This window comes from Miniopterus schreibersii (assembly GCF_964146895.1).
Source record: "Miniopterus schreibersii genome assembly, chromosome: 1".
NCBI lineage: Eukaryota > Metazoa > Chordata > Mammalia > Chiroptera > Miniopteridae > Miniopterus > Miniopterus schreibersii.
This window is the reverse complement of record NC_138101.1, coordinates 176,813,786-176,835,227: the sequence shown is the minus strand read 5'-3', so window position 1 is coordinate 176,835,227 and position 21,442 is coordinate 176,813,786. Positions and strand designations below refer to the sequence as shown.

The following is a 21,442-nucleotide window of genomic DNA, read 5'->3' as shown; positions in this document are numbered from 1 at the left end:
AGACGAGAAGACAATATAAATGAACTTTGAGAGAGAAGTACTTAAACTAAGAGGCAGGAGACCTACACTCTAGCTGATTTAATTGAATCTGGGACTACTTTCTTACTCTACCTAAAAATGTTACTCATAAAGAAGCATCTACCTGCCTTTCTAGTTGTACCAAAGATCTAACTTCTGTTAAATGATCTGAAAAGCTCTCTAAGCACCGTAAGGAAAGTTGCTAGATTGGATCTCAAAGGAAAAGTTAATTGCCTATAAAAGTCACATTGGATTTGAATCCGTTCTACTTCCTGGTTCTAGACCTTGGGTAAGTTATCTAACCTCTGACCCTCAGTGTTCCCAGCAATAAATCAAATAAAACTATATTTGCCTCATGTCATTATTCTGATGGTTAACTGAAAATATATATGAAGTGCTCAGTACTCCTAGTACTTAAAAGCCGTTTTTTTCCTAACAAAAACCTTTATTACTTAGCTCAAATCATACTCCTCTGCGAAATCTGACTAGATCAGACTGATCTCCTCTGAAATTCTGTAGAATTCACTTTCATTCCATGTGTATTTATTTCATCTAGGCCCAATAGCTCACAGGTTTCCCACAACCCCTAGTGCTGCTTGAGAAAACACATCAGAACAGTGCTTAGTAAGGTACATGCTGATTCACTGAGAGAAAGGATCTATTGTGTCACCTGGGGTGAGTTACTGTGGAGGTAGAAAATACAGTATTCATATGACAAGTGGGGAATTTGGAACAAACCTATTAGCAGAAATGCTTTAAATTAAAAAAAAGGCCCAAATTCAGCCTATCGATGAATCTTTCCATTTCTCCCAATAGCCAAATGAAAAGCCCTAAGACAGCTTCTCGAGAAAGCTTTCCAAGAGGTAAGCACAAAACATGGGACTGTGTCTAAAAACTCTGTTTAGTCCATCTCTGAACTTCTGTACGTGTCCTAACAAAGAAAGCCACATGTGCCTCTAGCAGCTCATAATCTTAGATATCAGAATGCTAATATGCATTGCTAACCTTAAAAGTCAGCCAGGTTTTTCTCTAGAAAAATGGGTTTCTTCAGGAACAACAGAGAATTGTAACCCTGAACATGCAACCATGGCGGGCTACGTGCAAGTCCACTAAAACAAAGAAGAAATTTCTTACAGAGGGGGAAAAGAAGTTGGGAGGCTGTTACAGAGTTCCTCCTGCTATGCTTTAAGATCAACTGACGGGGCATGACAGTGTCCTATCCTGGCCTTTCTACTTCATATGGGTTTCTGTTTGTTAATTTTTTTTTTACATCATACCCTAAATTCTGAAGGGTATTTTACTCAGGAAATGGAGACAAGCTAATTCATTAGCCCAAAGCCCCATGCAGTCTAGCCCCCACCACCACCCCTGGCTCCCAGCTTACCTGTGGTCTCCTCCCACGGTGACACAGCGGTAGCCACCTGACACTGCTCTACTAACTACCTCAGCCAGTTCCTGGTTGGCAAGGCCCACCGAGCGAGGATTCACTACCAGGTTGTTGTAGAGATCGTCCTTGGGGACTGGAGTGAAACTCAAATCTCCAAAGTCTTTTAGGCGGCAGCCTGGAAACAAGTGGAGGGTGATTAGTTGGAAATGTTATTACAACTCTTAGTGGCCTGGGCCACAAATAACAACTTGTGACAAAGTGCACATCATCCTCATTTTGTCACAGTAAAATTCAAAATGTAACGTGGCTGCCAGGGTTACTTACCAGCAACCTGTGGGGTAGATTCTACTAGGAACACCATTTTGCAGATGAAGGGGTTTTGGAAAGTGAAGCCCAGAAATGTGAACAGTAACAATCACAAAATTTGGAGCAATTAGACCTCTATTCCAGAATTATAGCGTGGAAGTAAAATACCAACAGGATTTAAAGGAAGCTAATTTAGGACAAATACATATACAGAAATTTACATGTTATAAACCCAGGTCTCAAGGTTTCACATATTCCAGCAACCTGTGACACCGGTCACTACACATTAATTTTTATCTTTGGTGTAAGTACTAGTCTTTCCATCTTCGCTTCATTGAAGGTGAGGACTGAATAATCCAACTCTATCAGGAAGGGGTCTGAACTACCAGAGAACAGAACGATACCACAGCTTATATCCTTAAGACCCCGTTTCTTAAACTGTAGTCTAGGTATGTTGAGGAGGAAGGATAGTGGGTACAGGAGAGACATCTTAATATTTCAGAGATTTGTGTTAAAGATTTGGATTAAGACCAGCATGGACCCTTCTTGAATTTGTACAGCTTTGTGCTATACTTCTTGAATCCAAAGCCAAACTATTGATAAATGTAAAAATTTGAGAAGCAGTGGCCTGGCCTATAAATCGAGCTTAACAGTGACCTGGAACATAAGACCAACCAAGGGATCACCACCAAAAGGGATCCATACTGGAAGCAAAACAGAAAACCTTATCCTATTCTCAAAGGTGAGATGCACCTACCGTTAGAATCCTGTATGTATCTTTTGGTTACTGCATTAAAAAAAATAATAGTCATTTAAAAGGCCTAGAACTAGAGATGATCTGGGCAACTATATAAGAAGAAAGGGGAAAGGTGCTGAAGGTAGGAGAATATGATGACAGGCCAGACATATTGGGAATCTAGAGGAAAAAAAGACCAAATAAAACATTTATGGAAATATTTTAAAAAAACCCAACCACGAGTAAAGTCATTATGCACTTTACTAAATCTCAAAATATGCGAGGACACTTCAGATTGAAGAGAAAGGAAGACTGAACTAACTTTCAAGTCTATAAGGTCATTGTTGGCAACATCACCTTGGGCTGGGCAGATTTTGAGTGGCAGTGCCTACACCTGGATGCTTCTACTTCCATATCCATGTTTATCTCAGCACCTCCTTAAACCACATCAAGCATTTAGGTTCTTACTAGGTATGAGACACCAGGGCATGTCTGGTGTTTTACATTAGGTGTATAATTAGAAAAGGTTTATAATCAAATTATAACAACTAATTTTTGAAAACAACTCGAACTCAATCCTCACATGACCAAGAAGTACGTGGAAATTAAAGTGATCAACCTGGTAGATAAGTGACAGAACTTGGGGAACACTCAAGTCCAGTCATGGCATCTAGGATGTAGACTCAGAGAAGTGTGACAGAAATCAGAACTTGACTTGCTGTTATTTACTGATCAGAAGCTGCAGAAAGTCTAGAAAGGAATCTAAAGAGAATTTGGCAATCTCACAGCAACACTCTCCAAGGAAGAGAGACTGAATTTCATAAAAGGATTTTGGTCATCAAATGTGTTAACTGCGGAGTGAATCACTAGATTAATTCATAGGCTGGATTATGCAACTCCATTTGGTCTGATTCCTTGCTCACCGAACAGCCCTCTGCTTATTCACTTAGTTTCCCAGTTGCCCTCGTATGGGCAAGAGGGCTTCCTGATGGTGCTGGGAGGGCTGTTGCTCCATAATTATGCATGGGCATTTGGGGTTGTACATCACAGTTAGCATGAACCTCTGGGTCTGAAAGCCTGCTGAGCTCTGCACACATCAAGACTTCTGTTCCTGGAGGGACAGATGCCCTGAAGGGATTAATATCTTGAGAGGCCCTACCTGAGCGGCCTACCCTCTATGACTCCCAACTCTGCTCTTTTAATTTCCACAGTAAGTTCCGGGTAAGAACTAGGGAAAAAGTGCTAAAGGAGTGAAAGGAAATTCAGTGACAATTGAGGTGGTCAAGGAATGACGACTCCTACAACAAGTCAAGTTTGTACTTGCACTATTTTGCTAACTTTTGTTTCCTTACTGGCAATAGAAAATTTTTGTAAAATTGATAAGGAAGTGCCTGATGGTGAAAGTCCCTTATCCCACTCCATAGGCTTGACTATGCTGGCAGACCTTTCTGCATAAGCATAATCCATACAATTCTTTTGAATAAGGTTAGGGTAGGCTAAACCGCTGTAATGAACCCTCCCCAAAACAACAGCTCAAACACAGTCAATTGGCTTCTTGTTTATTTAACATCCAGGTGGATGTTCTAGGTCAGCAGGAGGCTTTCCTTCATGCAGCCATTCGGACACCAGGCTCCTTTTCATTTGTGCCTCTGCCATACCTAGGGCCCCAGGCTCAAGGCAGCGGGAGAGGAAGAAAACCCTGGGAAGGCACACCTCTGCTTTTAAAGGCCCTGGTCTAGAAGCGGCACACCACTCCTGCTCACATGGCATTAGCCAGCAAACGCAGGTCTAAGTTATGTCCAGAAGATGATGCAAATGGGTTTTGGCAGGTAGCTAGCAAACTCTGCCACAGCTAGTACTTTAAAATTCTACTGCCATCACCTTTTTTAAAATTTAATATTTTTATTAATTTTTTAAAGAGCTAGAAGAGGGGAGAGGGAAAGAGGGAGAAACATCAATGTGAGAGTGGAACATTGATGGGCTGCCTGGAACCCCAACATGTGCCCTGACTGGGAATCGAACGGGCAACCTTTTGGTGCACGGGATGACGCCCAACCAACTGAGCCACACCAGCCAGGGCAGCTGCCATAACCTTTAAGCGATTCAGAACTCAAATACTAAAACTTATGTTGCTGATCCTAACTATTGGTAACCCCAACTATTCTAGTTCATTACAGAGCTGAATCAGTGAATATACTATGTATCCTGATATAGCGTTTAAGGAACTGTCTCCTCTAATGCCTACTGTTCCAGGCGCATTGTAGCACTCAAAGGGCTGCTGGAATAGAGCCCAGCATTGGTTTCTAGAGAGTGAATAAGAGCCTGAAAGAAGAACTGTACATGCCATGTTTGGAAAACAGTTGAGCAATTTAATAGAAACAATAAGTTTGCATATTGGAGCAATGCAATATGAGGTTGTGGAGAGCATGATTTGCAACCCACAGGCGAGAGTTTCTGAGGAGTAGGGAGGCAGATGGGAGGCTATTTTTCGTAAGAGCCCGATAAACGGAGTAAATAATGAAGCTATGACTTTGTCAGGGTGCTGTGTCTGGTTCAAAAGGCACAAGGAATGGTCTCACTTATTTTTAAAGATCCTAAAGTAATAGTGGAAAGAGCAAATACTGTATGGAAGGGCCATCTATCTGCCTGTCCTGCTCGAGGGGGCCCTCCCTTTCTTGAACTTCTCCTGAGCTTCAGGTCAACTCATCTGCAAATCTAGATCAGATGAGACATAATGTTTGTTGTTGTTAATCCTCACCTGAGGGTATTTTTTCTATTACTTTTTTGGAGAGATTGGAAGGGAGGGAGAGGAAGAGAGGGGGAGGCAGGGAGGGAGAAAAGGGCAAACAGACAGACATCAATTGGTTGCCTCTCTCAAGCGCCTGAACCAGAGCAGGGGATCAAACCTGCAACCCTTAGGTGCACCCTTAGGTGCACGGGCTGATGCTCTAACCACTGAACGCACTGGCCAGGGCGAGACATAGTGTTTTATTGCTGCTCTTTCCTCTCTTTTAAGAAGGCACTGTAGGACAGAATGAGCCTGAAACTTCAAGGAAGCTCATATGACAAGACTTCAAAGGGCTCTCCTGTTTGACATGCAGTGGGAAAAAGCAAAGCTCTATATAGACTGCCACAGCCTCGTTGCTTCTTTCCCAGTGCTGGTAATAAAAATACACTGAACGCCATTAAGATTTTTTAGTACCAGGTGTCACCTTTGGCCTTGATAAACATCTCTAGGCACCACTGGAGTGAAACGAGAACACAAGGGCATCAACAGAATGACGCAACCAGCTGGTTGGGGAAGAGATCAAAACGGCCCCGCCTGACCTCAGCGGTGTCTGCAGGCAGCACTTCTATTTAGGGTCCTGATTGCTACTGAATCCCTGCAAGAAGCCAGCGATAGGAAAGAAGGAAAAGGAACATCATTATCTGCCTTCACACAGCACACTATGCTCGATGCTTTGCAGACAGCTGCTCATCCTCACATCCTCTGCTGGTATCACATACTGCGGAGGGAGAAACTGGGCAAAGTTAAATAGCTCCAGCTGTTTAGAGCAAGCCGGAATCACCCTTTGGTTGGAGACTCACAGGAGACAATGTTACGAGTGAACAGGCATTTTTCCATAGTATAAAGATAACTCATTTTCCCTACTGCTCTGGCTTCCACTTATGGGGAACCCCAGCTGCTCCCAGGGCTGCCAGCAAGTCAAGAGAGATGGGGTTTTTAAAGTGGGCTGACACAAGGGAGAGTCCACTAAGCCCCAGGCAGTCCATTGGCAGATGGATTTGGAGAAAAGCTAAGGGTTCAAACTGTGCCTGAATAGGATGGAGTGTTATGACTCGTCAGGAATAACAAGTCAGTGAAACCTGGAGAAAAACAAAGACACTGAGGTCTCATTTGGTACTGAGCGACAACTAATCCTAATGGATTTTAAAGTTATAGAGTCAAACACTGTACATTAAGATGTAGCTCCATGCACAGGGAATTCTAGCATTGTAAATGAAGGAATGCTCCTGCTAATTCTTAGAACCTCAAAGCTGTACCTGGAAAACCTGCTATTGAAAACAAAGCTGCAGTGTTCCTGGAGGCGGCCTAAACTAGGAAAGGAGCGCCCGAATTCATTCAGCCCATTTGAAGTACACAGAATTGCTCTTATCCCTAAAATGTGATTCGGGTAATAACTTTCGAAGAGACTGTTATTTAAGGTAAACTCATTTGGTTACCACCAATAAAATTAAGAGGTCTGTGTTTTGTTTAGTGCATTTAACTCCCCAAGGCTATACAATCTCAAGAACCACATGTCCTGGAGTATCTAAAAATCGGCTCTTTGCTTCCTAGGCCCAGTCTCCAAAATGTTTGGTACACTCAGGAAAGAGATCATATCATGCAAGTACACATATTTGTTCTAGTTCACCCCTTCACAGTCCCTGAGAAGACTCCAACCAGCACTCTCAGCATCTCCTTCCTCCCCACTCTGCTCTCCTGTTGTGTGTGCAACAGCTAGGTGTTGTCAGACACAGTGAAGACCACTGTGCAGGGAGAGTGGTACTGGGAGTTCAAATGACAAAAAGATTTGGAACCAACTTGAAAGGGCTCTCATGTCTGACCTGCAGTGGGAAAAAGTAAAGCTCTCTCTAGACTGCATCTCTCCCAGTGCTGGCAATAAAAATATACTGAATACTAAGATATTTTAGGCCCAGGTGTCACCTTCGGCCTTGATAAGAAGGTGACCCCAGGCATCCTGGCCAGTGATTTCAGACATGTCCATCAAACATCAACATTGAGTTAACCTCAAGATTAACTGATACAAACATGGTGTTAATAGATGCCTTTGCATAAATGTGATCCTTGCATAAAAAATAAACTCAAAAACTTGGCTCTAGACATGTAACTGAGATGACCTGCAACACCTGATAATTGCACTTCTCCAGCTACATCAGTCCTTTCCAGAGGAGAACAGAGAGTATCACTATCTGGGGACAGGCTTAGTAACGTGTGCCCCGATGAACCAAACTCATGTCAACCCTCTGAGCACCCACTAGGTCATAGTGGGTCTTCCACAGACTGTCAGCTGATGGCACCCGAGCAGCCTGGTGCCAGCGCAGGCAAGAGTGAAGGTAAGAAAAGGGCTCGCTACAACAAAATTTCCCTCATTCAGGACAAGACTGTTGAGCTTCAATGAAAAATGATCTGCTGACACACTTCAAGCTATTCCAGTATCTAACCACAGAAGGAGACAGCAACAATCCCTGGGGATAAAGTGCTACTCTTCAGAATGTGATCCTTCTTGCTTTTTTTAAATTCCTGATACTCCACCTTGTTGCAGAAAGAATTTAAAGGGAGACGCATCAGGCTAGTGACTACAGCTCTGCCAGTAAACAGTCCAGATGTGTAGCTCCGTGCCCCAGACCCTGGGCTAGCACCATGATGAGAGCTCCCCAGGAACCTAATATTAGACAAACCGCATTCCATACTGCTACGGGCTGAGAGTGAGTGCTGCCACATCGCCTCCTGCCCATCCTGCCGCCGCGGGGCCAGTGCCACAACAGATGCAAAGGAAGAATTCCTGTCCTCTGGCCCATGACTTCCTAGAGGAGTCAAGATGCCCAACCAAGTACAGTTTCTAAGCTTGTTCTACCTCCCACAGTTGTTACAAGGATTAAACCAGATTTTAAAAAGCCTACGTGCCAAGAATTACATATTGGTTCAACTGGATGAGGCATCTTGGTGGTTTTTCTCCTGCAGGGAAAGAAAATGTTCCCTTTCTTCTCGTCCAGGTTCTTTTGGCTGATAAAATCGACTCCCCCAGATAACTGGAGAAAGGGGTAGGTGATTGGAGCTTCATAGGGAAAGGAGACAATTCACAGGGTGAGAAGCGCCAATTTTTGGTAAACAGGTGTTTGCCATACTAGGCAGAAATAGAGCACCTTGGATTTTGAACAAACAGGACCTGCCTGCCAAGCCCCACCCCCCCCCCTTACCAAACCTAGCCCATACTCTTTGCAGTTATCTCTTGTGATAATTCTCTTCCTGAACCAGGCCTTCTATCTAAATTCAATTAGGCAGTTAAAGGGGAAGTAAAAAGCTCTTGCTGAGTCTTTGGGGCCTTGATTGACTTCAGCTGAAAATAATTCACATGCCGAAGAGGCACATTTTTGGGGAGACTTATTCTGAACCCCTTCACTCCCACCCAACCCTTTTTCTTTTCCGTGACTGATAGTGTAACCTAAGACTTCCCAAAACCTGTCTATAATATCACTATATCATGTTTATTTTTAAAATTTATTTATTTTTAAATATGTCTTTATTGATTTCAGAGAGGAAGGGAGAGGGAGAGAAACATCAATGATGAGAGTCATTGATCGGCTGCCTCCTACACGCCCCCCACTGGGGATCGAGCCTGCAACCCGGGCATGTGCCCTGACTGGGAATCAAACCGTGATCTCCTGGATCATACATAGGTCAATGCTCAAAGTGCTGAACCATGCCGGCTGGGCTCGCTATATCATTTTTAAAGGCAGACCTTTTGGTGAGAATTAGAAAACAAACACAGGTCCATTGATTTCTCATTGAAATGGTTCCTAAAGAGTCCAGCTCCCACACAGAGCTCAAATTTTCTCCATTCCCTATAAAAGAGTATAAAGCCAAGGCCACGTGGATGAAAAAGGGATTCTGTCATAAGTCTGACCAAAAGTAACATCACAGGGTGATGTGACCATAAAATTCTAATTGAGCAGGTCATGGTGGGTAGTTAGGCACAGGACTATAAGAGGTTTATCTTTGCCTTAAGCAAGCCCTCTCCATTGTTCTTGTGAGTCTAGGTTTATACATTTTTGAAATGACAGAAGTAATCCTCTTTTCCAGACCTTTTCTGTAATCACCCTTGAGGGAGCACATAATCTTAACTATCCTGTACCTTGCTTTCTCCCACTTCATATAATTTTCCTTACTTCCCTCCTTAATCCGAAATGTATAAAAGAAACTGCCAAATTGTCACTCTCTAGAGCATCTGAGATCTTGCCCCCTTGCATGTCACCAGTTTGGCTCAAATAAACCCTTATAAAAATTCTCTACAGGTTTGGATATCTCTGATGTTGAAACTTATTTGGAACAGTGAGCAACATTCTGAAAAAGTCCGCTCAGGATCATCCTGTGGACCAGAACCTGGTGCTAGCTAGGTACCAGCACAGGCCCATTGTGCCCTACCAGCTCCCTGCTTTGCACTGGGTGAAAGTGGATGAATTTTCTCTTGGAATTCCAGACCTCCCGACTTTAAGCGGCAGGTCCTGATTTATTTGAGCTGTGCTTATAAAATCCTCGAGGTGGATAATGATAGAGATAACCCAGGGACAGGGGGAAAAAAGGGTGACTGCTTTTAATTTCAGCTTTTTATTGGATTGTTTACTGAGAGCCTGAACAAAATCTTTGCTGGTTAAATGAAAGACTGAACTCTCTTTAGCTCTGAAAGAGATAGGACACTTGCTTCCCCAACCCAAATCTTGGGTATTCTTAGATGACTAAGAATCTTTGTGAGGTTGCTGAGGTTGCATGTCCTCTAGGGCATGAAGGAGTCCTATCAGAATATCTACCACTTTTGGCTCATCCAGAGACATGCATGTAAAGGCTGGTTTTCCCTAGAAGTTTGTTCAGACTCTACAGATGTCAAAGGAAACTAAAGTCAATGTGGGAAATCATGCCTCTAAGGCCAGCAAGCCTAACCACGGTCAGCCTCCCATGAACACTCCTGCAGGAAGCTTGACGAAATGAGGATCCTTTGATACTCCTAAACTAATCTTCACACGCATGAGTAGAAAGAGCCAGTTATAAAATCAGGCAGAATGAATGGAAACATATTTAATTGGGTCCTCAAAGCTTTAAAAACAGGATTTAAATAAATGGGTCAATGTAAGATGTTTAGGTGGCAACCCAATTCTTCTGCAGTATTGAACACAGCTGTCCTTTACAAAGGGGAAGAGCATTTGAACTTGCTTGATTTGTCAAGGACAGATACAAATTGTGTCTTCTTTTCTGTTGTTTTTGTTTTTTGTGTCTTCTTATTCCAACTGACAAAACAAAATTTGGATCCAAATTTTTATAAACTAGTGAGTTTTTCCTCAAGGCTATGGTCTCTCTGTCTGTGTGTGTCTATGTATGTATATTTCAAATGTGAGGTAACTTTTCTACCTCTGGATGATATTATTAAAATTAATTTAATAAATTAAGTGATTTGAAGGCAAGTGGTTGTAAGGATTGTGAATTCTAAAATTCCCAGAAATATAGAAATTAACTCAAATGCTTTTCAAGTTCATGTGATCTAAGGTTTAATCCTTAGTCAATAAAAGTTAGTTTAAGTTTGTTCGTTTAAGTAGGACAGACATATCTTTCGAGTTATTGATATTAAATACATTTTACCCAGGTTTTGCAAAAATAATCCATATTAATAATTAATGATGTCTATGAAATTTGTTTCCAGAGGTTATAAAATTTCTTCATAAATTGGCCAAGCTAAAGAATGCTAATTGCTTACTTCTTAGGTTTCATTAGAAATTGAGGTTTTAAGGGTTAAAATATCAATATATGTAGGAGTAACTTTGTGGTGTTTCCTGAGGGCCCCTGGAACATCTCAAAAGACTTGTGTGTGGTTTTCTTAAATGTTAAATTGCTTGGGAAGCACTGTAAATAAGTAATTCTAAAAAACACACAAAAAACTTCTAGGATATATAGTATGGGTGAACAATGGTTGTAAATTAAGCAAGTAGTGGGGGCATGGGGAAACCAAAACTGCTGCTTGTTCCTCTGGGCTCCCTGGCGAAACCCATTTTTTGGTTTTTACATTCCTTCATACATCACAGTGCATTTAAGCTGGACTTAAATTAGATGAAGGCACTTACGAGCTGACATCATTGAAAGGAGACATCTTACACTATTGCCAAGTCACTTTAAGAAAATGCCAGATAGCCTGGCCAGCGTGGCTCAGTGGTTGAGCATCGACCTACGATCCAGGAGATCAAGGTTTGATTCCCAGTCAGGGCACGTGCCCGGGTTGTGGGCTCGATCCCCAGCAGGGGCGTGCAGGGGACAGTCGATCAATGACTCTCTCTCATCATTGATTTTCTATCTCTCTCTCCTTCTCCCTTCCTATCTCTGCAATCAATACAGACAAAAAAAAAAAAAAAGACTTCCTGATAGGTACTGGCTTCCTTTCACACAGAGCTCCCAGAACACAAAAGACTTTCGAGATCACTGACTGCCACCTGGAGATTCTATTTATTGGAAAAGACATCAAATAAAATACATTCTCTAACCTCATTATAAGGGAGCACATCAGGTGCATAACTGTGAATGGACATCTACCCAATGGGCGCCAGACTCCTCAAGGACATGGGAGGTGGACAGCTATTCCAAGACACAGACAAGGTCTATATACCATAGATCGATGCTGAACTCAGAGACCAGCTGTTTGACTATCTTCACCTGTCTGCTAATGATGTCTGTCATAGTAATAGTTAGACTTGTTCTCTGAGCTTTCTATGTATCCCAACTGCTAATGATTACTGAGGATGAGTAAGATAACTTCCAATCCTCCTCTTATGGCTTATGCAAGTGTTATACTAGATGCAAAATATAGAAAAATGAGAAAGGTGACAAAACTCAGATTGTGACAGTTCACAGGCTACAAATGATCCCGAGTGTGCAATGCGTAACCACAGTGCCACACCTTGCAGTGATTCAACTGTTGAGTTGCACAGGAAAGTGTTTTCTACTTCTCTTCCTATTCCCTGGTTCTGGCCTCCAGGAGGGAGGGAGGGAGCCAGGAAGATTCCATCTTTCTTCTCTTCAAATCTGAGCACATATATATTAAAATTTATCTTTATTGTTGAAAGTATTACAGATGTCCCCCTTCCCCCCCCATGGATCCCCTCCACCCAGGATCTTCCCCCCTCCCCCCATCACACCTATTATATTAACACATACTCACTATCAAGAGTTTGGTTATTAATAGAGAGTAAATTTATTCAAAGATTATTTAAACCAACCACAGTAATTCCTTAGGTTCTGGGCCTCTGAATTGTGCTATTTTGGATATTGAAGGAAATATGCAACATCTGTCTAAATAACTAGAGGTCAGCCTTACCTGAAGCGGTCATAATTAGCTACTCAGGTCCTGGTTAAAAAACAAGTATGTTTCAAAAAGAGAGCAAAAACTGGCCATTATCACCTACAAAAATTTAGCTTGAATAAATTCATCAACTGGTAGCCAAACATCTTGTAAGAGTTAAACAATATGAGTTATTCTTTGAGTCATACATTCTTAAAAATCTGGGAAACCAGATGGCTTCTAGACAGCAAGTCATTTTAAGACAAAGGAAATAGTGATCTGGGAAAATCCCATCAGTCACAATGTGAATGAAGTGTGGAAGACAAAGAGGCTTTAATAAATCTGACAAGTCCAGTGACGAAAGTAACCTCACAAGGTAATCTAAGCATAAATTACTTACTGGGCAGTCATGGTGGGTAGTCACGCCCAAACATTTAACTTCTTTTAGTATGCCCTAAGCAAGCTCTGTCCATTGTTTCTGTGCTTCCAGGTTAACACATCTTCAAAATCCCAGAGTAATCCTCTTTTTCAGACCCCTTGGAGGCATCATGGCCACCCTCAAGAGAGCACATAATCTTACCTACCTGTAATCTGATCCCTGCCTTGCTTCCCACCCCCACCCCTTCTGTAATCTTTCCTACATTCCCTCAATTCCAAATGTGTAAAAGCAACTGCAAAACTGTCATTCTCGGGAATATCTTCCCTGTTAAAATCTTGCTTCCAAGTGTGTCGTCTCTTTAGCTCTGTGGAGGTTCATAACAGCCACCCAAGATGTGCGTCAGTGCTATGTGGATTGTTTTGAGGTAAAGGCAACTTTAGCTGCACTCAAGAGAAAGTTCTGCTGCTCCCTTAGCTACCTAGAAGAACTTAAATTAGGGGCCTTGCCTAGAAAGAAAACCTCTTTATACTATCTATGGGGCAGGACAAACTTCTATTTAATAATCATCTGCTCTTCTTATCCTGAAATGACCCTTTGAAGCCTCCAAGGCACCATACCTTACCCCTAGCTCAGAATGTCTTTTATACCCATTTCCCTCTCTTGTCTTTGAACCTCTCATGTATGTGGGGTCTCTGACTCTCTCGTGTATGCAGGGTTTCCATACATATGTATGTAATTAAGTTTGGTTATTTTCTCTTGCTAATCTGTCTCATGTTTATTTGATTATTAGACCAACTGAAAGAACCTTGAGGGTATAGGAAAATTTATTCCTCCACCACAACTCAAACTCTAATAAACTCTTACAAAAATGTTCTACAGGTTTGGATGTTCTATGTCAACAGAAGTTACTGGAAAAAACTAGGATGTGTTGGGGAGGAAAAATTTCCTCTACCTTTCAAGGTTCTTCTAACTGATCTAATAATCAGACTAACATGAGACAAATTAGCAGGAGAAAAATAAAATGTAATAACATGTATACCTCCTGATACATGATAGAGACCCAGGAACACCAAGTTCCACCAAAATGGCAGAAGCCACCACCTTCATTCAAGACCATCTTCAGATAAAGACAAAAGATGTTGCCCAGCCAGATGTCTCAGCTGTTGAGCATCCATCTATGATCCAGGGGATTCAAGGTTCGATTCCCTGTCAGGGCACATGCCCGGGCTATGGGCTTAATCTCCAGTGGGGGGTGTGCAGGAGGCAGCCGATCAATAAGTCTCATCATTGATGTTTCTATCTCTCCCTCTCCCTTCCTCCCTCTGAAATCAATAAAGACATAAAAAAAAAAATTTTTAAAGACAAAATATGTTGGGGATAAAGAGAGTCAGTTATAAGAGGTTACCAGGAAAAGCACAGTAAACAAAGGTAAGATTGTTATGAAGATTTAAGTCTGTCCCTACCTTCTACATTAATAGTGAATGCAGGCCTGCTACAGTGAGGGAGACACCCTTACTAATGGAGATTTCCCTTACATATGTAAATGTACTTTTACAGAAGGTAACTTTTACTTGGCCTCTCCCATGCCTGCTGTTTCTTAAAATTAACTACTCACTTCTGCCTGTGACTTTCTTTCTAAAAGGCCAAGGCAGCTCTCTGAGCAGCCGCTCAGTTCTTATCTTCACTCAATTCTGTACTTTTGCTTTGCATGCTAAATAAACTTCCTCTTATGTTAGAGTTCTTGGCTCTGAATTCTTTCTTCGCTGAACTCAAGAACCAAGAACTGACTTCACCTCTAACAGAAACAATGGATCAATTCCAGGCAATATTTAATGACTGATAACATCACTTCTGGTGGAAGTGTATACTGCTTCCTATGAAGCCAAATTGCCAGGAAAAAAAAATTGAACCTAAATCTGACCAAGGATCTAGATCCAATTACCAATTTATAGGAAATACAGAGGACAAAAGAGCATGTCATAGGTCGACATGGGGATGCATGTCTGCAAAATCCAAACTGAGAGATTCTGCAGACACATGACCTAGTTTCCTCTACAAATAAACTGCAAGGAAGGAAATAACAGAGGAGGGACCTATAAAGGACTTAAGAGATAGCAATCAATATAGAACTTATTTGGATCCCAACTCTAACTGTAAAAAATAGACATAAAGAGTGTAAGTTAATAGGGCAGTGTGAACATTAAAAGGTGAAAGGGTAGATACAAATTGAAAAGACTTGTCCCTGTTGAAAATAAGGGAATAGACTTCTCCCCTTCTTTGTTTTAGAATTTCTTTCTCTGTCTTTTTCAAATGTATGTAAATCTTTATAATGACTAAATGAGCCAGTCTCACAACACAAGAATGTTTCCTTCAGGATCTGAGAACCATCTTTTTGAAATGCGAACATCTAAGCCCTGCCCCTCTACCCCCACCTCCCAGTTCCTGTGGCACAGTAATAGGCTATCTTCTATGGGTACAAGTGGCAGGTGCCTTACTCCAACTTGAAAAACCACCTCCTGTGTTAAGATATGAAAAGTTTGTTTTCCCTCCAGATAAAGCCAATCAACTAACACAGGTGGCCACTCCAATTTCTTAAACCTCCGCTCTTATGTGCAACTGCACCTACAATACTGTCATGTCCCTAAGAGAAGAAGCTGCAACCTCAAGTAACCTTCCTTGATCTTCATAAATTTTTATTCTAACTTCCTTATTTTAAAAATAATTTTTTAAAAATATATTTTTATTGATTTCAGAGAGAGGAAGGGAGAGGGAGAGAGAGAGATAGAAACATCAATGATGAGAGAATTATTGATCGGCTGCCTCCTGCACGCCCCCCCACTGGGGATCGAGCCTGCAACCGGGGCATGTGCCCTGACCAGGAATCAGACCAGGAATCAAACCGCGAGCTCCTGGATCCTAGGTCGATGCTCAACAGCCGAGCCACGCCCTGCCGGGCTAACTTACTTTTAAATGTTCCTTTTTTATATTTTAAGTTGTAGTAAAATACACATAAAAATAACCATCCTAAACTATTTTTAAGTGGTATTAAGTACATTCATCATTTTCTGTAACTATCAATACCATCCATTTCCAGAACTCTTTTCATCTTGCAAAACTGAAATTTTGTACCCATTAAAAAACATCTCTCCGTTCCCTCTCTCTCCAGTCCCTGGCAACCACCATTCTACTTTCTGTCTCTATGAATTTGACTATTCTAGATTCCTCATAAGTGGACTCATACAACATGTATTTGTCCTTTTGAGACTAGTGTACTTCATTTAGCACAGTGTTTTCAAGGTTCACCCATGTTACAGCACACATCAGAATTTCCTTCCTTTTTAAGGCTGAATAATATTCCATTGTATGTATGTACCACATTTTGCTCATCCATTCATCCATCAATGTGTGATAGGCAGTTAGACAGACATGAGCAGAGCAAGGATGATGGGCCAGGTACAGAAGGTTATCAGGGTGGAGAGCCCTGGGTACCTAGCAAAGGACAATAGTAGGCTGGAACCTCGCCCCCAGGGTGGGCTTTCCTCCCCTAGCATATTGATAATGGTCTTGGGGTTTGAATGCTCTGACCTTTCCTCCCTAGAGATAACATCTAGGCCTCAGTTGTATTTCAGCTCTAGGCCCAGAAAACCAAGAAAACCTGCCATAGCTGACCTCAGGACCAGCTGCATTGGATAATGACCCTTGCCCTGGCACCGACCAATCAGTGGAGACCACAATCCTGAAAGGACACATCTGGAAAACTGCTGAATATTCTATTAAGATCTTCCCCTGGGACACCCCTAAACACTCCTCCCCTAAAACCCTTAGGGCGGAGAACCCAGTGTGCTCTCCCTATCAGGAGCATCCTGGAGCCTCCCCCCGCCCCCACTAGCATTAGCTTTCTTACTCCCAAGCTCCAAGGGCCCTTGTTTCCTAACCCCATTTCTTCTGGGAATTACTTCTTCCATCTCTGTAATTTTACCAAGTAAATGTTCTCTTATAGTTTGGGTCTTGGCTCTGAATTCTTTCCTAGCCAGAATCCAAGTACCAAGGTTGCTGAACCCAGGTCCAGTGTGACCCCAACGGTCTAACACCTGGTGCCTTTCCCACTACCTACAAAAAATGGACACTTGCATTGCATCTACCCTCTGGCTATTATGGTTAATGCTGCTATGAACATGGGTGTACAAATATCGCTTCAAGACCCTACTTTCAATGTTTGGACATATGCTCGGAGTGGAATTGCTGGATCACATTTTTTATTCTTCGAGGAACCACCATACTGTTTTCCACAGTGCCTGTATCAATTTTACATTCCCACCAAGTGCACAAGGGTTCCAATATGTCCACATCCTCACCAACACTTTTTTTTTCACGCTAGCCATCTTAACGGGTATCATAATTTGCTTTTAACAGATTAAGAATAACACAATAGCAAGAGCCTAGCACAGTGTCTAGAACATGGTAAAGGTTAGATATCAAATAACTTTGAAAATAAAAGATGTAAGTTAAATTATTTGCTGCTTTTATAAGCAGGAAAGAGATAGTTATATTGAAATCTGTCTATTATAGATTTGCCTTTATTCAGGCACATCATCAGTGATGTAGGATTTTGCTAAGGGATTGGCAAATTACTAATTCCCCTACTGGGGATCAAGCCTGCAATCTGGGCATGTGCTATAACCAGAATCGAACTGGTGACCTCTTGGTTCATAGGTCGATGCTCAAACACCGAGCCACAGCAGCCAGGCAATTCTCATAATCTTTAATTAAGAGGGCCCTAATCTGGTTTAAAGGCCACACTGCCAGAATTAATGGCCCCAAAAGTCACAGTGCAGGATGGTATAGTGAAGATATTGCTGCTGCTGCCTCCACTACTAGGGACTGGCACTGGCAATTTGCATGGCTGACCCCACTGACACTGGATAGGAGCTACTGCCCAATTGCTGCCATCACTAAATGAGTTCTTTCCTGCCCCTTCTCCTTGAATTTCAAATCAAAGTGTTGGTGGAGCCTAGGTCAAATGCCCACAATACTAGCTGCAATGAAAACAAGGTGGAATGTGGGTGGAAATAAGTCTAAAGAGGTAGATGAGGGTCAAATTATGGAGGACTATCCTATTGGTTGTTAAGTGTGGAAGTGTGTAACACATACCATTAGTGGTTGAAAGGCAAAGACTAAAATGTAAAACTATTAAAATGAAAATGTACTAGAAAGATGTATCTAGCACAAGCCTGAGATTTCACTGTTTATTGTAGAGGCAATTTACATTTTAAAGTAGGTAGCTTTAGATCCAATTAAAAAATAAAAACCAAAAGATATATGCAAATTAGATGGTATATGACTCTAAATCTTCTTCTAATCTAAAATTTTTGTAAGAGTATGTGACCACACTCTGCAGACAGAGATCTAAGAGTATGCCTCGGCAAGAATTCTCACCTTTGTCTGCTCATTCTAGAGGTCCCAGGATCTTTCTACTGCAGGAACTTCAAGTATAAGCAGTACCCAGCTGGTGAGGTATCCAATTTGTGACGCCAACTGTAGGGGCAGAAGAAACTTCCTCTACCCTCAAGGTTCTTTTGGTCATATACTCTTCCAAAAAAAATTGAAGAAGAGAGAATACTTCCTATGAGGCCAATATTACGCTGACACCAAAACCAGACAAGGACAACACAAAAAAAGAAAATTATAGGCCAATATCCAATTAACATAGATGCAGAAATCTTCAACAAAATACTAGAAAATCAAATACAACAATACATTAAAAAGATAATACATCATGATCAAGTGGGGTTCATTCCAGGGATGCAAGGATGATTCAGCAGTATATGCAAATCAATTAATGTGATACACCACATTAACAAAATAAAAGATAAAAATCAATAGATGCAGAAAAAGCATTCGACAGGATACAACACCCATTTATGATTAAAACACTCAATGAAAAATGGTACAGAAAGTACCTGAACATAATAAAGGCCACATATGACAAGCTAATATACTTAATGGTGAAAAACTGAAAGCTTTTCCTCTAAGATCAGGAATAAGACAAGAATGCCCACTCATGCCACTGTTACTCAACATAGTACTGGAAGTCTTGCTGCAGCAATTAGGCAAGAGAAATAAATAAAAGGCATCCAAATTGGGAATGAAGAAGTACAACTATTTTCAGATGACATGATTCTATATAGAAAAAACCCTAAAGACTCCACCAAAAGACTATTAGAAACAATAAATACAATAAAGTTGAAAGATACAAAATCAATATACAAAATCAATATACAAAAATATGAAATTAGTATATTCCATATACTAATAATGAAGTATCTGAAAAAGAAATGAAGAAAACAATCCCATTTGCAGTAGCAACAAATAGGGTAAACTGCCTGGTCAGTGTGGCTCAGTGGTTGAGCATCGACCTATGATCCAGGAAATCGAAGTTTGATTCCTGGTCAGGACACATGCCTGGGTTGTGGGCTCAAACTCCAGAGAGGGACATACAAGAAGCAGCCGATCAGTGACTCTCTCATCACTGATGTTTTTCTCTCTCTCTCTCTTCCTTTCTCTAAAATCAATAAAAATGTATTTAAAAAAGAAAAAAGAAAAAGCATGTGTTAAAAAAAAAGGATAAACTACCTAGGAATAAACAAAGGAAGTAAAGGACTTATTCACTGAAAACTACAAGACATTGTTGAAAGAAGTTGAGGAAGACACAAAGAAATGGAAAGATATTCCCTGTTCATGGACTGGATGAATTAACATAGTTAAAATGGCCATATTACCTGAAGCAATGTACAGATTTAATGCAATCCCCATAAAAATTTCAATGGTATTTTTCGAAGAAATAGGACAAAGAAATGCTCAAATTTGTATGGAACCACAAAAGACACCAAATAGCCAAAGCAATGCTGAGAAAAAAGAACAAAGCTGAAGTTATCACACTCCCTGACTTCAAATAATACTACAAAGCTACAATAATCAAAACAGTATGGTACTGGCAGAAAAAGAGACACACAGACCAATGGAATAAAATTGAGAGCCCAGAAATAAACCCACACATATATGGGCAACTAAGTTTTGACAAAGGAGCCCAAAACATACAATGGTGAAAGGAAACTCTCTCCAATCAATGGTGTTGGGAACACTGGAAAGCCACATGCCGAAGAATGAAACTAGACTGTTATCTGACACCGTACACAAAAATTAACTCCAAATGAAAGACTTGAATATAAGATGTGAAACAATAAAATACATATAAGAAAACAAAGCACTAAACTTATGGACCTTGGTCTTAGAGGGGTTTTTGTGAACTTGACCCTAAAAGCAAGAAAAGTAAAAGCAAAAATAAACGAAGGGGACTACATCAAACTAAAAACTTCTGCACAGCAAAAGAAACCATCGACAAAACAAAAAGGCAACCAACCAAATGGGAGAAGATATTTGCAAACAATATCTCCAATAGGGGCTAATATTCAAAATATACAAAGAACTCATACAACTCAACAACCAAAAAACAAAAAAATCCAATTAAAAAATGGGCAGAGAACCTGAATAGACATATTTCCAAATAAGACATACAGATGTTTCTCTCTCCCCCTCTCCTTTCCTCTCTAAAAAAATCAATAAAAAATCTTAAAAAAATAAAGTAGTCAGCCCTGGCTGGTGTGGCTCAGTTGGTTGGAGCGTTGTCCCGTACACCAAAAGGCTGTGGGCCCGATTCCCAGTCAGGAGCACATACCCAGGTTATGGGATCGATCCCCCATTGGGGTACATGCGGGAGGCAATGATGAAAGTTTCTCTCTCACATTGGATGTTTCTCTCTCTCTGTCTCTCTCTAAAAGTCAATAAACATATCGTCAGGTGATGATTAAATAAATAAAAAAATAAATAATCTTTTAAAAAAGAAAAAAAAGAATAAAGTGGTCAGTGGTGCAATAAAGGTGTCCAGCAAAATAAAAGCTGACAAGTCAGTGAGCTTGTTCAAGATGGTTTCAGTGGGATGGTCTGATGAGAGCCAGGCTGGTGAAGCATCACTATCATGTAACTAAGCTCATGACTGCTAACATTCTCTACCGACCACTAAAAGCAAATACAGATCCCCGAACTCACGTATCGATCTGTCCCAGATAAACAGCTCTCATACCTTAGGTCCTTATGTTTAAACAATTCTCTCAGGCTCTCTTATCAGTTCCTGCTGAAGGCAGACCAGATTCTTGGGCGATAACCAAAGAGATTGCTGTCCTTAGATGGAACGTCAAGGGAACACAAAGAATAAATGTCCCAAATTGTGGACAAATAAATGGGAATAAATGTCCCAAATGGGTTAGAGTAGATCCCAAGTGGCTTCCTGAATTCCAGGGCTTTTGGCCTGGTCACAGTGGCACATTAATTTAGATAGTTGTGCCAGAGGCTGTCACCTCTTTTAAGTACCACAGCAAGCTCAAATTACCATAACTACCAAGAGAGAGAGCTCAAAGTGTTCACCTTAGTTTACAGCTATCTTTCCCCACAGAACACTG

The 21,442-nt window shown here is 41.2% G+C and overlaps 1 protein-coding gene across 3 annotated transcripts in view; it reads right to left on the bottom strand.

Moving 5' to 3' along the window:
- ARG2 (arginase 2) overlaps nucleotides 1–21,442 on the bottom strand; it is a 37,505-nt gene that overhangs the window by 7,346 nt on the left and 8,717 nt on the right. For all 3 annotated transcript variants that reach the window (XM_081132045.1, XM_081132044.1, XM_081132046.1), the window contains exon 3: nucleotides 1,403–1,580. In XM_081132045.1, the coding sequence (XP_080988171.1) occupies nucleotides 1,403–1,580 (178 nt within the window). The remainder of the gene's footprint in view (nucleotides 1–1,402; nucleotides 1,581–21,442) is intronic.